At 44.8% G+C, this 14,463-nt stretch overlaps 1 protein-coding gene across 1 annotated transcript in view; it reads left to right on the top strand.

The window, feature by feature from the left end:
- ITFG1 (integrin alpha FG-GAP repeat containing 1) overlaps positions 1–14,463 on the top strand; it is a 1,092,549-nt gene that overhangs the window by 977,904 nt on the left and 100,182 nt on the right. The window contains exon 15 of the mRNA XM_078670869.1: positions 5,002–5,126. Coding sequence (XP_078526995.1) covers positions 5,002–5,126 — 125 coding nt within the window. The remainder of the gene's footprint in view (positions 1–5,001; positions 5,127–14,463) is intronic.

Genomic DNA, 14,463 nt, shown 5'->3' with positions numbered 1-14,463 from the left:
CGAAAAACTCAATAAAAACAGATTCACCAAAAAAAAGACATTCTATGTGGGTAGCATACGTAGGGTGCTGAAAATACCATGTGTCTGTTCAGAAGCTCCGCCATAGGATAACCCTTCACTGCACTGTGTTCGCGATGCTGGTAGGGTACACCTTGATACATCTGGCCTGATCTGATGTTGACAGATGTTTTCCCCATGAATTTTTAAATCTTACCAGAATTTGGATGCCGCGGTCCACCGGGCAGACTGACCAAGTAATTACCTTCAAATGCTAGAGATTATGTGGGCCAGGTCAGATCAGAATTGATGCGTGATCACCCAATCTCTGAGGTAATAAGAGGATCAAGAGTTTAGCCTTTCATCTCTTTTGTTACATTTAAACATAATCAATACTTACAACCTTTGATCTGGATAAAGTTGCAGCCGATTTGTTTCTGGAAGTGGGAGGGGTGACTGAGGGAATGTTGTTGTTACCTGATTCGTTTTTGTTTGTGTGGCATGCTCTCATCACTTTGGAATGTTCACTGCTGTACTAAAAAAAAATCAGTCTGTTCTACACACCTTTCAAAAATGTTAAGTGGAAAAAAACAGATGCAAAGTGTCCTTGGTGTGGACAGAATGCAGAGGAGGCCACACACATGCTTGCATCTTCCCTAAAGCTATGGCTCTTTTGGATAAGTGCTACTTCAAAACGGAGAAACGATTGTGTCATAATCCGAATATGACCTGTAAAGATCTAATGTTACACTGCATCAGCGCTTCCCTATACCTCATCAGGAGATGTTTAGCATTGGTGTAGGTGTTGGTAGAAATTTGATTGCTAGATTCAGTCCCCCCTATATTTGCTAGTTGGAGAGCGCGATGCTTGATGAATATTTCTTGTATGATGCAAAAAAGCAGACATACATAAACATAAGCGCTGGTCATTCCTGAAAGCCCTATTCCATAATTATTGCTAATATGTGGTTATAACATTTCTCTGATGTTGCTGTTGTAAACACCAAGAGAAGTCCAAATATATATTTTTTGTCTTTATGCTTTTCATCCATTTAGAAAGTGTTGGATGCATTTGTGTACCTTGTACACATGTTTTAAATATTTCTTTACATTAATTAAAAAAAATTCTCTGTGCCAGGTCAAAGCGTGCCTCACTTTTTATCTATTTTGTTAGCACTTTAGTTCTTAATCAGTACACACTGAAGACAGACTGTTTATTTCTAACCAACAGATACTGCCTTTCTCAACTCTTATTATTTGTGTTCCTTCCATGGTATGAGTGTAGAGGATTGCTCTCTTTTGGCTGATTAGTCGTAATCAGTCAGTGGCACTCTAGAACCCCGCCTTTTACCTCAATGCCTATTCCTGACCTGTACCCCATTATCATACCACTTCTATCACCCGTTTACTGATACATGATAATGATATCAAGAGGTGGTCGGTCTACCTCTATGTCAGCCTTGCTTCATTGAGAGGATGTACTACTGATGACAGATGGGGCTAGATGGAGAGTCAGCTGAAAGAGTAGCATCAAAAAAATAGAAAATGGACTAATGACCTTCTCCAATGAACATCGTGGCCAACAAACTATGAAGCTATTTTTGATGCACTCCAACAAGTGGGTCTGAAAATCTGAAATGCTTGTATGTATTAATGCAACACATTACAACATTGTAATTAACGTCCAGAATGAAATACAGTGCTTATAGACTCTTATGTTGTTGCTTACACACAGCTATTAATGAAAGTAACAGCCTGTTTTTACGACAACTGATACTGCTTTGCAAAATCTCTTTAGCTGGTGTTGCCAGTTAATGCTTGGACTATTGTATATTGGTTTACATGGTCTCCTTTACTTACCCCATCCCTCTCCTTTATAACAATAGTAGTCAAAAAATGCTCCATCTCGTGAGAACAGTATGTTTCCAGTTCTTGTATTCCTATTGTATCCTACAACATTCTGGGTGTTGTGTCCTTTGTTTGCTTTTTTCAAACTGTTTGACACATGTACCAGGTAGTAATTTGTTTTTTAAAGTAAATTGTTTGGGACTGCAAGCAAGATATCCTAATGCTATGGAGTGAGATGAAATCCTACCTTAGCCTGATTACAGCACTGCCTCCAGTCAGGAGGAATTTACGTGGAGCCTGAACATTACATTGCGAGAATTGTTTCCACTCATGTTGCTGGGGTGAAGTGTCTCATGTTAAAACATTTCATAACCTAGATTTGCATACAACATGATTACTGCTCCATGCTTAGAGTGATGTGCTCCAAGGCATGATGCAATGCAAAGGAAGCACTCTTTTGCAGTACCTTCCTGCAGTGACTACCTGCCTAGAACCCATTGTGCTACTGCCATGACATGATTAAATGCCTTTTTACATGTTTTGTCTACTCTGATTATTGTATTTAAAAGAAACAGTATAGCAAAATTTCCTATGGTAGGTCCATATTTTCACTTGCAGCATTTAATAGGTATTGTGGGTGGTGTTATGTTTGACCTGGCGTCCTGGCATGGGTTCTGCCTATTTTTTTGCCTTGAGACCTCCTGTTTTTTGCTGACTTCGTTTTTGCTGGCCTTAGGACTCTGCGCACTTTACCCTTGCTAACCATTGCTAAAGCGTGTGTGCTCTCTCCTTAAAACATGGTAGAATTGCCTTATACCTAATTGGCATATTACCTTTACGTCCCTAGTAAAACAGCACTACATGTGCCCAGGGCCTGTAAACTAAATGCAACTAGTGGGTCTGCAGCTCTTATTGTGCCACCCACTTAAGTAGCCCTTAAAACATGTTTCAGGCCTGCCAATGGAGAGCCTGTGTGTGCAGTTTAAAATTGTATTCGACATGGCAAAGTAAACCTTTTGCCAGGCCCACACCTCCCTTTTTAATACATATACGTCTCCGCTAGGGTAGGCCCTAGACAGCCCAAAGAGCAGGGTGCAATGTATTTAAAAGAAGTACCTGTATTTTTAAGTTTTACATGTCCTGGTAGTGAAAAACTCTTACATTAATTTTTTTACTATTACAACACCTATCCCTCTCATAGGATAACATTGGAGATGCCTTATTACATTTCATAAGTGTAACGTCCAAATGGGAAGAGATGCCCAGTTCATGTTTGGTGTCCCTGGAATTCCAATTTAAAATCCTAACTTATGGTGAAGTCAGATTTTAAATTGCAGTTTTGAAAATAGCACTTTTAGAAAGTTGCCATTTTCTTTTCTTAGCCATTTGGTGCCTGCATTCTATCTTGGTCACAAGGCTGGGTGTAATTGGCAGTTGAGCTTTGTATATTCCCCCTAGACAACCACACACAATAGGTACCTTCGGTGTGACTTGATGGGTCATTACTGACAGGAGGGGAGGGAGGAGCTGGGCCCGCCCTCACTTAAACCTGAATTGGCTGTGTCTTGTCTCCACACAAAGGGCTGCATACACTCTGTAACAGGGTCAGGAAGACAATACATCTGTGCACTTAAAAGGCACATCACTAGAAGCTTCTCCCCATTTAATGGGCACAACTGTGTATAAAAGAAGGACCTCAGACCCCAACTCTTCAGTACACTACCAGACCTATGGACATTCTGCCAGGAAGAAGGGCTGCTGTGTTGCTACAGGGTCTGCCACTCTGCTGCACTGGTGCTCTAAAGGAACTGCTCCCCTGCTGGGGTGGCCTGCTGCCCTCTTGCCTGGGGAATCATAACTGGATCTCAAATTCATCTTGAACCCAGGATCCCAGAGTAACTCAAAGGGCTAGTCTGCTGGCCTCCTGATCTGACCCTCAAAGACATAAAAAGTTCCCCAACCAGCTCCTGGACCCAGCTGCAATGAGTCCCTGGCCCCCAAGTGGTGCCCCTCAGGTCCTGGACCCCAAATGTGGCTCAGCGCTTTAAAAATATACTTTTGGGGCTCTTTGCAACCACGAAGGACCAGTTTGCATTGAGACACGCCACTCACACTGAAAATCAGCCTGAGTAGCCGCTAGTCAGTTTCTTCGCACAACAAGTATCAGTCACCCGAAGAGGATCGGCAGCACGAAGCACCAGCCGCATGTCCTCGATGCCCAGCTTGCTCTTTGCACCACACCAACAACTGCATGGAACCCTCTCCCACACAAACCGGACTCTTGGCACTACACTTGAGGAGGTAAAACTTCAGTGAGATTGATCTGGGACTGTGTCTGACCTGCGCTCATCATGGTTGGCCTGAACGTTTGATTATGAACAGGTCCAACGTGACCAGATAGCTAGGGCTGGCACTTTATGCTTTTAAGCGCTATTTTTCTCTTTATTCTTTAAAAATATCTATCTCTGGTTCTACTGATTAGGTTTAAGCCATTTTGACCTGGATTTATATATTACATTCACCTATATTTGTCTAACCTGGTGTGGGATGTTTTTGTGTGGTGTTTTCACAGTTTTACTGTTTGAAGTGTTGCAAACATACTTTACACATTGTCTCTAAGTTAGGCCTGACTACTTTGTGCCAAGCTACCAGGGGGTTGATCACAGTTTAATTTGGGATTTGCTTGTGCCTTACCCTCTCTAGGACTCACAGTCAACCAGTAATCCAGTTTCCAACATGTTTCCTCTGACTTTCTAGTCAGCGGCTGTTTATTATGGTCCTAGCAATCACTGAGCAAGCTATTTGCTGGAATAAATCCAATCTGTGATCAATACATCGGCCTATGTCTCATTATGATCCTTGAAGTAGTTATGATAATTTTCGGGTTTTTTGTAGCACTATATCTAGCGGTATTATTGCCCCAAGCTAATGGTACTCGATTTATTGACCTATGATCTATTATTGTCTTGGTTGGTCCTGCTGGGGTTCATACCTCACTCCGCAACAAGCACTCGACTGTCCTAGCTATCTAATTGGCTATGCTGTATAATCTTGTTAGTGTTGCATTGTTCTGTTTAAAAGTAATACTGGAATTGTAATGGCAGTGGTGTAAAGTCAATTTGTTTTTCAGTTTGTCCATTATTTGTTTCATTACAGTTGGACAGCTGAGTCAGACTGCTCACTCTGCTTTGCAGCTGCCGTACAATGTACTTGGATTGGGACGCAGTGCTAACTTCCTTGACCATCTGTATGTCGGCATTCCTCGTGCTATAGGGGAAATGGTAAGTAAAAACATATTCTGCTTACAAAAGGTGAAAATGCAAATGTCAGCCATGTTATCTAATCTTCAAAGAGGAGTAATTCCACATTTTCATACATTGCAGAATCTGTTACCCACACTCCCAATGTTTGAAAATAGTTTTTAAGAATGTATTTGTGAATTGTACCTTTGTGTCACACCCTTGGTGACTGACCCATTACAGCGTGTTAAATACTGAGTGGTCATTGATGCAGAGTGGAATGGCTGCGAGAGGGATAGGAAAAAAGGGGATAGTCTCAGTTCAGTTTATAGATGACTTTTCGGTCATCTGGTTAGTCTGTGGCTGCTTTTTTAGAAGAGTAGGAAAGAATTGGTGTGAGGACCATGAAGCGTAGCCCGTGTAGATGTTTTTAGGGCATTTTGTTCAAATAAGGATTGGAAATGTTGACAGTGTTAGCTACATGCTTGTGTAGTATCCTCTTTGCCTTAATTTCTTAGGTATGTGTGCTAATGTCGATCAGTTCTTTATATACAAGGTAGCGCATATAGTTTTGGATGAAGGAATCAATTCATAGGAAGAAGAGAGCCTTATAGGAATGTGAAGGGAGCAGTGGAAGGAAGGTGTTTACCAAGTTAAGAAACAGTCAGTGGCAGCTCCTCTGCTGAGGTGGAGGAGCGTCACCAGCGTCGCGAAGCAGTGTAAAAGAGAAAATAAAATGATAATAACATACGTTATTATTTTATTTTGAGTATCTGCCAGGTTCAGGCGGGGCAGGGCTTCTGATGAGCGAGGATGATGTGATTGCTGCACTTGAAAGTGTGCATGATGGTTTGGCCAACTGTCTTGGCCTGGCCAAACCGTCATGCGTGCTTCTCATGCTCTCCACCCAGGCTGCATTACAGCTTGGGTGGAGAACATGCCTTGGCTCCCATTCCCCATCTTGAGCGCCGAACCATGGCACTGCATTGCAGCTTTGTGATTGGCTCAGGGGAGCCTGGGTGCTTCCTTCTTCCGCCTGAGTGGAGGGACGACGTTGTAGAGACGGAGTAGAGATGCGGCAATCTGGTGAGTGCATTAAAAAAAAATTGTAACCTCCCACCCTCTGCACCCCCCTCACCGTCTCCCTGCCACCCTGCCCCGCCACCCCCGTACCATACTTGCCACCACCGTAAATAGTTGCAAGGTTTTACTATACTATTCATTTGCTTCGGGAACCATAGCTAGTCACTGTGTTGATCTTCCTGGCTGTGGGTTGTGATGACTGGAGATGGAAGCTGAACCAGGGTATCAATTTCGTTTTCCTCGGGAGGAGCCTAGCCTGCAACCATGATGGCCGCTTAGGCTCTCGGCTCCGCCGACCTTCTTGCCTTACACGTCTCTCCTGTCCACTATCCTGGCTTCGAAGCGTGATTTCATGCGGGAGGCATTATGCTGCCTTCGTTGGCGTGTCTTCGTGATCTTTGCCGGCAGTAATGGCGACGTACCGTCTCCGTCTGATCTGAGGCCCTCCTACCCACGAGACCGGGGCTTCAAGTGTTGGTGACGACCTGCCCCTGATGCAATTCAACCGGCCGCTCAAGATGGGGAGGAGCCGGCCGGCCGAAGGAAGTCTGCCGAACTGATACTCCATTGTTGTGGTCTTCCATCCCACCCGGCGGCGGTGTCTGCCTGTGATACATTGTGGCCCTGGAGAATCTAATGTATCGTTTTCTCAGCTTTTCGCCCGCCCGGGCATTTTCCTGATCTTCCTTGGGAGACGGTGGGCGACGTCTGGAACGTCGTGGACTCTATACCCGGTAACGGGGGCTCTAGCTTGTGCTTGCGGGCCCGTGCGACCGCTGGGGCCGTGTCCACATCACCGATCCCGACATTATGGAGACCGCTATCCCCGTGTTCCCGGCCCGACCTTGTTCCGGCGAGAGGCATTGTGATGACCGGTGGGGGTACGGGGAGCCTCAAGTGCGGGAGACTGACGGTGACTACGCTTGTGGGGCGCCGCCAGGGATTCCTGAAGTGCTGGCTGCCCTGGGTGATGTGCGCGCTGCCCTGACCTGTGGTGCCCGGGTCTTGGGGAGCCGGCTGGATGCCATTGTGTGCCTCGCCATACGTGATGATTCTCGACTGCGGGCCACTGCGCCACACCCGGCGCCCGAACTCGGAGAACTGGCTACCCTGGTGGATGTGAGACTGTCTGGTGATTGTGAACTTGAGCCAGCCACGGAACTGCTCATCGTTGTTGGAACCGAGTCGAGTGATGGTGGACATGCATCATGGCTTGAGGATCAGCTTGGGACAAATCGCCTGGCCACTCCATTTTGTGTTGTGGGGGCGACCCTCCCCTCTCTCCTGAGACCGTTGCAATCGACCTGGACTGTGGACTCTGGGGGGCTATAGCTCCACGTCGAACCCCCACGCTTCACTGTGACTTCTTTATTTCTGTTCCTGTTGGGCTTTTCTGAGCAGCGCACTGCGCCACTGTGGCTACTTCGATCACCCACTTCACCTAAAATGGCGGCCGGCCGGTTGTATTCCTTTGTTACAATGGACCGTAAGGGACAAGGCTGAGAATGTGGTCTTGAGCTCCGGGGCATGATCGACTGGTGACTATATGGGACGGGCGAAGTAATGGCTGATTTGCTTTTTTATTCTGTACTATTTTATGGGACTTGACTCGAAGGGTGGGCGGCCGGGAGCCCGTATGTCTATCCCTTTTCCTCCTCCGCCTGCTTCCTCCTGTTCTATTCTTCTTGGCACGGTGCATGTGATTCTCCCCTTTTCTTATCCTATTGCTCGATTACTGTTGCTTACTGTGGCATTTGAGGTAGACGATATATACATGGCCGGGGAGTCCGGGAGCCTGCATGCGTGATTGGCCCTCCTCCAGTTGGTTATAAATATCCCTTTTTTTCCTTTCTTCCCTTTTCTTTTCTCTCTCTATATTTCGGGTTCTTGTTTTTTGGGCGACAGGCACACTGTCGGGGGGGGGGGGTAGGCCGTAGCCTCCACATGCGTGCAGGGTGGGGGGATGGGGGGGGGGGTTTGTTTTGTCCGTTTCGGTTTCTATGGGCCTTTTTCTTCTTTTTCCTTTTTCTGGCTCTTCCTCCTTTTTCCTCCTTATCTTGGGTCAGTATGGAGACTGGGTGTTACGCCATTTGCTGTTTTTCTTTAAGGTGTCCACGTTCTTATTCTTGAGGTTGTTCTACATGTATGTGGTGGGTAATGCTGGGTACGACCTTTGACTGTCTGTACTTTTATCCTGACCGATGCGATTTTGTGTCGTTATCCCGATTGTGACTCCTTTGCTTTGACAACATCCTGTTGTGTACACTGCCTATTCTGTGTTTTTTTTGATGAACCGCCTGGTCTCTGATCCTTCTTATCTTATTATTTAGAAAATGAACCTTCTTTTCTCCTGCACTCAGTGGTCGATTCCCCCTTACGTGTGATATAAAATGTTGCTGTTTTTGTCTTTGGGGACTGCTGAGTTTCTTATCGTTGTTCTATGCGCCATGATTTGCTTTCGAGGCCGGCCAGATTGGTTGTGGGCCCGTAGCTGTAACTCTTCGGCATACAATAAAGGTTTTAAAAAAAAGAAAATAATTCGTTTTCCTCTGCATTACACCTGTTATTCTTTCTGAGTGTGTTGATGTCCAGATGGCATGAAGTTTGTGTGTATTAGGACTCTGCTATATAACTAACCAATAACTGTGTGACATCCGCTTTCATTTAGAAGTTAATGTCAAAGTGTGTGAAATCTGCAGACAGTGGTACCATAACAGAATTGGAAGTATTAAAGAAAGCAAGGAGCCATCTGGGCCACCCATGCCAGAGTGTGGATAGGGGGGAGAAGTTAGATCTGGGGATTTAGGTTGTTAGATTTGATTGCCAGTAATGACTTCACTTAAAAGTTAACAAATTCATTCCACTCAGCATTCAGCAGAACCTGTGGTGCACTGTTTCACCAACAACCTACAGGTCAAAGTGAATGAATATAACTCTCGTCCCTTGCCCAACTCGAATAGGTTATCGAATAGGTTATCGAATAGGCTCTAAAAGATAAAGACCTGAACGGAGTAGGCCTAGCACCCATAGCATTTGGTGCCCTCTTTTATAATTAGCCTACAAAAGCTAGGTAGATCCTTGTAGAGTGCTGTAGCATGCTTTCCACAGGGCTCTCTTGAACACGTCAGACACTTAAATAGAAGCCTTAGAGCACAGTACACGCTCTAGCCTTGTTGTTATATGGTTACTGGTGGTGCATTGAGGGAAGTGTTGCTATTCCTACAAATATCGAAGGAAATTACATCCGACCAGTCTATGTTTCAGATACTTCTGTTTTGGTATGTCCTTCTGTTTTTGTCGGGAAGCTACCTGGTATCTCCCTTCGCTCACTCTCTTTCCATGCATCTGAACTCCTTGAAGAATTAGCTTGTAGCCCTGCTTTGCAGTGGCTCAGAAGAATGTGTGCCAATGAAAGAGCCCATGAAGGGTGCAACTTAATGTCCCTCATTGTTCCAAACAAGGGCGCAGATCTTTGTTCTATTCTAGATGTAAGATTTGTGTAAAACATTCTTGAAGGGTTGGCTTCCAAGCCTTAGAATTACAAGAGAAACTGTTAATTAGCAAGCCATCTACTATCACATCCCTCTAAGCAATCGCCACCCGCACTTCCTGCGCTTCTAGTTGGATGCGGGACATTTTCAATTTGCTACACAGCCATGTATTTGATCTCACAGTAGTAATTAGCAAATTAGTCTTGATGTGTTAGAAGCTAAATGAACTTTCAGTAAATTGATCTATTTGTGGCAGTCTTTATATGGCGCTGAGTAACACGCTGTTGTCAGTTGGTTGCATGTTTTCCACACCCAGCTACGGTATGTAAAGAGGAACCAAGAGAGCTTTAACAATGACAATAACAACAGAAGACACATTTGAATACCTTCCATCTGTTTAATAACAATGCTTCACTATTGACGTGCAGGTCTCTCATGAATGTGCCATTTGATGGATGTCGCCAGTTTGGTGAGAAGACTGATTCATCATTGGAATGCTTCAAAGACACTGGACAACAACACAGTCCTTAGGCCTTTATACCCCTGCAACTCAGTACCCTTAATAGCTTTGTCCCTTTTAAGGCTTCTCCGGAGGGTCAGCATACCAGCAGCTTCAAGATCCACTTACCCACAATGGGCATACCAGTCCTTTCGGGGTCAGGGGCAGAGATCCAGCAGACGACACCTAGGCTACCTTAGGCAGCACACTTTCCACTCCCCCACCCCTGTGACATCAGCCTCCAAACCGCTTTAGATTGCCCTTAGTGTCATACATCCATCATGTGGGATGCAGGATCAGGCGTTTCTTCTAACAGTGGCAAAGTTTAATATCCAACAGTTGGGTTCTTCATATTGTTCAGTGAGCCTATGCTTTACCCTTCCTTTTAGACAAACCACATCTTCCTCCCACACCAAAGCATCTTTTAAAGAAGCACCTATCCATCTTGCTTAAAGACGTGCAGGCCCATTTAGTCAAAGGAGCCATTGAGAGTGTCCTGACCCCAGAAATAGGGACTAGCTGTAACTCTGGGTATTTTTACATGCCGAAGAAGGACAAAAGAGTTAGTCTCATTTTAGATCTCTGCTAGAAAAATGGAACTACTATTTTCTTATACCGAAGAAGGACAGATACCTTCATCCCATTTTAGATCTCCACCATCTGTAAGCCTTCTTGTAGAAGGACAAATTTAAGATGCTCATGTTGTCTCATGTTTCGGAGGCTACAGCACAAGACTTGCAGTGGTGGCTGCTGAACCGCAATTTGACCTGTGACAGACACCTCTCCCAGCCTCACCCAGAGCTGACGATGGTTATAGGTGCATCACTGCTAGGATGTGAAGGTCATCTCAAAGAGATGGAGGTCTGAGGTCTCCACATCAGCCTGTTGGAGTTGCAGGCCATTGCCCGACACCAAAAGTTTTCCTACCATCCAACAAAGAGAGGCTGGTTCAGGTTCTCATTGACAATACAACAGCACAGTGGAGTTCGGAGTCCAGTGACAAGATCAATAACCACAAAGAGAGAAAGGTTATAATGGAATGGCTCCTGGTTCCCTTAAGAATTAACACAATCAACAAAAAGGAGCAATTCCAGAAAAGGATTACTGCTTTCTGTGAAGAAAAAAGGAAGCAATTCCTTTTTTAAGACGAACCGGCATGCTTCATCATAAGGTTCCTACTCGAAGGGCCGAATGCCTCTCGGGTGTGCTGCAACGCCTGAATTACAGCGGAGCGGGGTTTTTTGTGCAAAGGGAGTGGTCAGTGAAAGTGATTTAAGATTGCCTCTATGACTCCTTGAAATGTATTAGTGGGGTCATAGGACAAGATTAAAATGTTGGTGGATGTCCTATATGGCTTGATTGGTCATAGACATCTGTGGTGTACTTGTGACACAGTCTACATGTTTCTGCCTTCTAATGCGTAGTCGCAAGGCTTTCTTCAGGACCAGTGAAAACATTCAAGTGTGCACTCACTAAGGTGCACACATGCAGTGCATGGCTAACTGCAAACTTACGGTTCAGCTATCAATAATTAGTTGTGAATCGCAAGAGTGCGATACCCCATGTGTCCTGCCGGGGGGGGGGAACCCGCTTCTGGCACCTACTGCAGTCCCGGTCTGGGATCCCGACGCTGTAATTCAGGCGTCGCATCACACAGAGAGGCATTCGGCCTCTCAGGTGTGAACCCTATGATGAAGCATGCCACCAACTAGATCGGTGGGTGAGAGTTCTTCTTATAAAAGGAATTGCTTCCTTTTTTCTTCACAGAAAGCAGTAATCCTTTTCTTGAATTGCTCCTGTGACAAGAGTCACTGTTTATCTGGAGCTGGCTGACGTGTCAGGGCATTTCCATGGTTGCAAATCACCTGGCACATTCTCTGAACACTAGGACGGATGAACTCCTTGATTGCGCCTGGTGTATCGTGAAGGGAGGTTACACCTTAAGTGGCATAGGCCATCTTCCAGCAATGGGGAGGACCCAGGGTATATCTTTTTACCACCACCAATATTCAGTGTCATAACTTTTCCATGGGGGAGTTTTCAAAAAGTCTATAAGAGAAATGTGTGCTGGTTAGCATGGTACTCCTGTAAACTTTTCTACCTCTGCCTCTCCTGCCCTGAGTTCTGAAGATCATCAGGAATGACTGGATCTAAGCTATCCTAGTGGCTCCAGAGTATGGTACCTGGAACTTCTTGGGATGGGCATCTGTTCTCTGATCAGACTACAGCTTAGTGAGGATCTGCTATTGCAGCAGCAGGGCAGACTCATGTACCAAAAGCTGCCCAATCTGCACCTCCATGTATGGAGATTGAATGGTGGCAGGTGACTGTGTTCAGTCTTCCTCTCGATGATGGGGATTTCATCCTTGCTGCCAGTAGTCTCTCTGCAAAGCCACTCTAAGCCAGGCACTGGGTTATGTTTTTAGGCAGGTGTGGCACACGGAATAAGGACCTGTTGCAGGTCAAACTGCCAGATGTCTTGTTTATTTTATTTCTGGACCAGCAAGGGCTTGCAGTGGACCCATTAAAGGTTATTTGTTGGCTCTTTTTTGCCTTTTTAGGTTTACCGGACCACCCATCTTTGTTCAACTCAGCCATTGTGAAGAGATTGCCAAAAGGTTTGACTCATTTGTTTTCTCCCAAGCCTGTGATGCCACAGTGAGATCTTAATTTGGTCTACACTTCCCTTATGTGCACTGCATTCGAACCAATGCATACCTGTGCAGTCCATCTCCTGACTTTGAAGTCTGTGTTCCTGGTTGTGGTAACTTTGGCTCATCCTATGAGTGAAAACCAAGCTCTCAGTGCAGTCCCCCTTACACTACATTTTTCCTGGATAAAGTGGTGTTGAGGACGAGGGCAACTTTTTTTTACCAAAGTTGTGACTGCTTTTCATGTTGGGCAATCCATCACTCGCCTAATGCTTCACCCCTCATAAGAGGAGAGAGACTCCATTAGCTGGACCCTAAATGAACCTTAAGCATTTACATTGATTGCACCAAAGACCATTGGGTGAACAAACATCTGTTTCGCCTGTTCAGTCTTGCAGGACCTTTTGGTCTGAGCCATTGCACAGACCCACCACTTTGGGTGCTGCTACTTTACTATCTGTTCTAAAGGTGTGGAATCTGTGGTCAGAAATATTCTCAGAGAATTGACTTCGGTAATGCTCTTTCAGATAGATATTCTATCTAACCGCAGATTTCTCACCTCCTTCAATTCTCCCCAGAATGGTCTCTTTTTCTGTCTAAAAATATTCCAGATTCGAGATCTGCACACTGATACATCTGATTATTGTCGGGTACTGCATCTAAGGGCACGGATAAAGTCAGAAAAAAACATACACACGCAGAGGTCACAATTAGATGCAGCTCCATTGTGACTTCTGTGGCGGAACGAAGTCAACACCGAGTTGCACTAGGCTACTGTGTGGTAGCAATGCTGTTTAATTCTTCCACGTCCAGTATGGCATCTGGAGATATTCTAAAGATGCAGAGTCTATGGTTCGTTAGAGTATCCACTAGAAAGAGTGTTATTGAAGTTAAGTAACTTGTTCATCATGTACAACAGTATCTTGAGCCACCGAGAGATCCAATATGGCCAAGATAGCCTGGATTCCTTCATCTAAGAGCATTTGAATCTGATGTGTGGCCATCACTAGTACCAACTCTGTGCTGTATGGGAGCCTAAAGCCAGTCAGAATGGAGTTTAGTATGTCATTTTCTTCACTGTTTAGTGAATAAAAATCCATCAGCTTTGCAGGTAGTAGCAGTAAGTAGATGGGTCAAAAATTAGCCAACATTGAAGAGTCTGCCAAAGATTTTTTGTTTTAGCAGAGAAGTAACAATAGGATTTTTCTAGGAAGTGGGAACTTACCCCTTGGCCGGGCATTGGTTGCATAGTTGAACAAACATTGGTTCAAAGGTGTCCCTATAGATTTCAATAACTGTTGCTGAGAAGAGGCTGACAGGGAGCCTGATGCGATCTGAATATGTTTATTGGCAATACAAGCAACTTAAACTGGAGAAAGAGAGGTTAGCAGCTTATTAGGAGAAAAGGAAACACTGTTCATGATAGTAGAATGTATAGACCTAGAGGAACAATTGAGTTGAATGGCCTGTAACATATTACTTATTTTATCCTGAAAAAGTCACATTATCACAAAGAGTCACAGTAGAAGTAACTGTAGCAGCAACCACTTGAAGATGGACAAAATCTTTCAAGATTTAAAATGCTCTTTAAGTTTTGTTTGGGGTATTTCTTATTCAATTATTAAAGTATGAAGGCTTACAAGATCTACTTAGTC

Source organism: Lissotriton helveticus, chromosome 12 (genome assembly GCF_964261635.1).
Source record: "Lissotriton helveticus chromosome 12, aLisHel1.1, whole genome shotgun sequence".
Taxonomy (NCBI): Eukaryota; Metazoa; Chordata; class Amphibia; order Caudata; family Salamandridae; genus Lissotriton; species Lissotriton helveticus.
The sequence above is the reverse complement of the archived record's forward strand: the minus strand, read 5'-3'. Positions and strand labels throughout refer to the sequence as shown.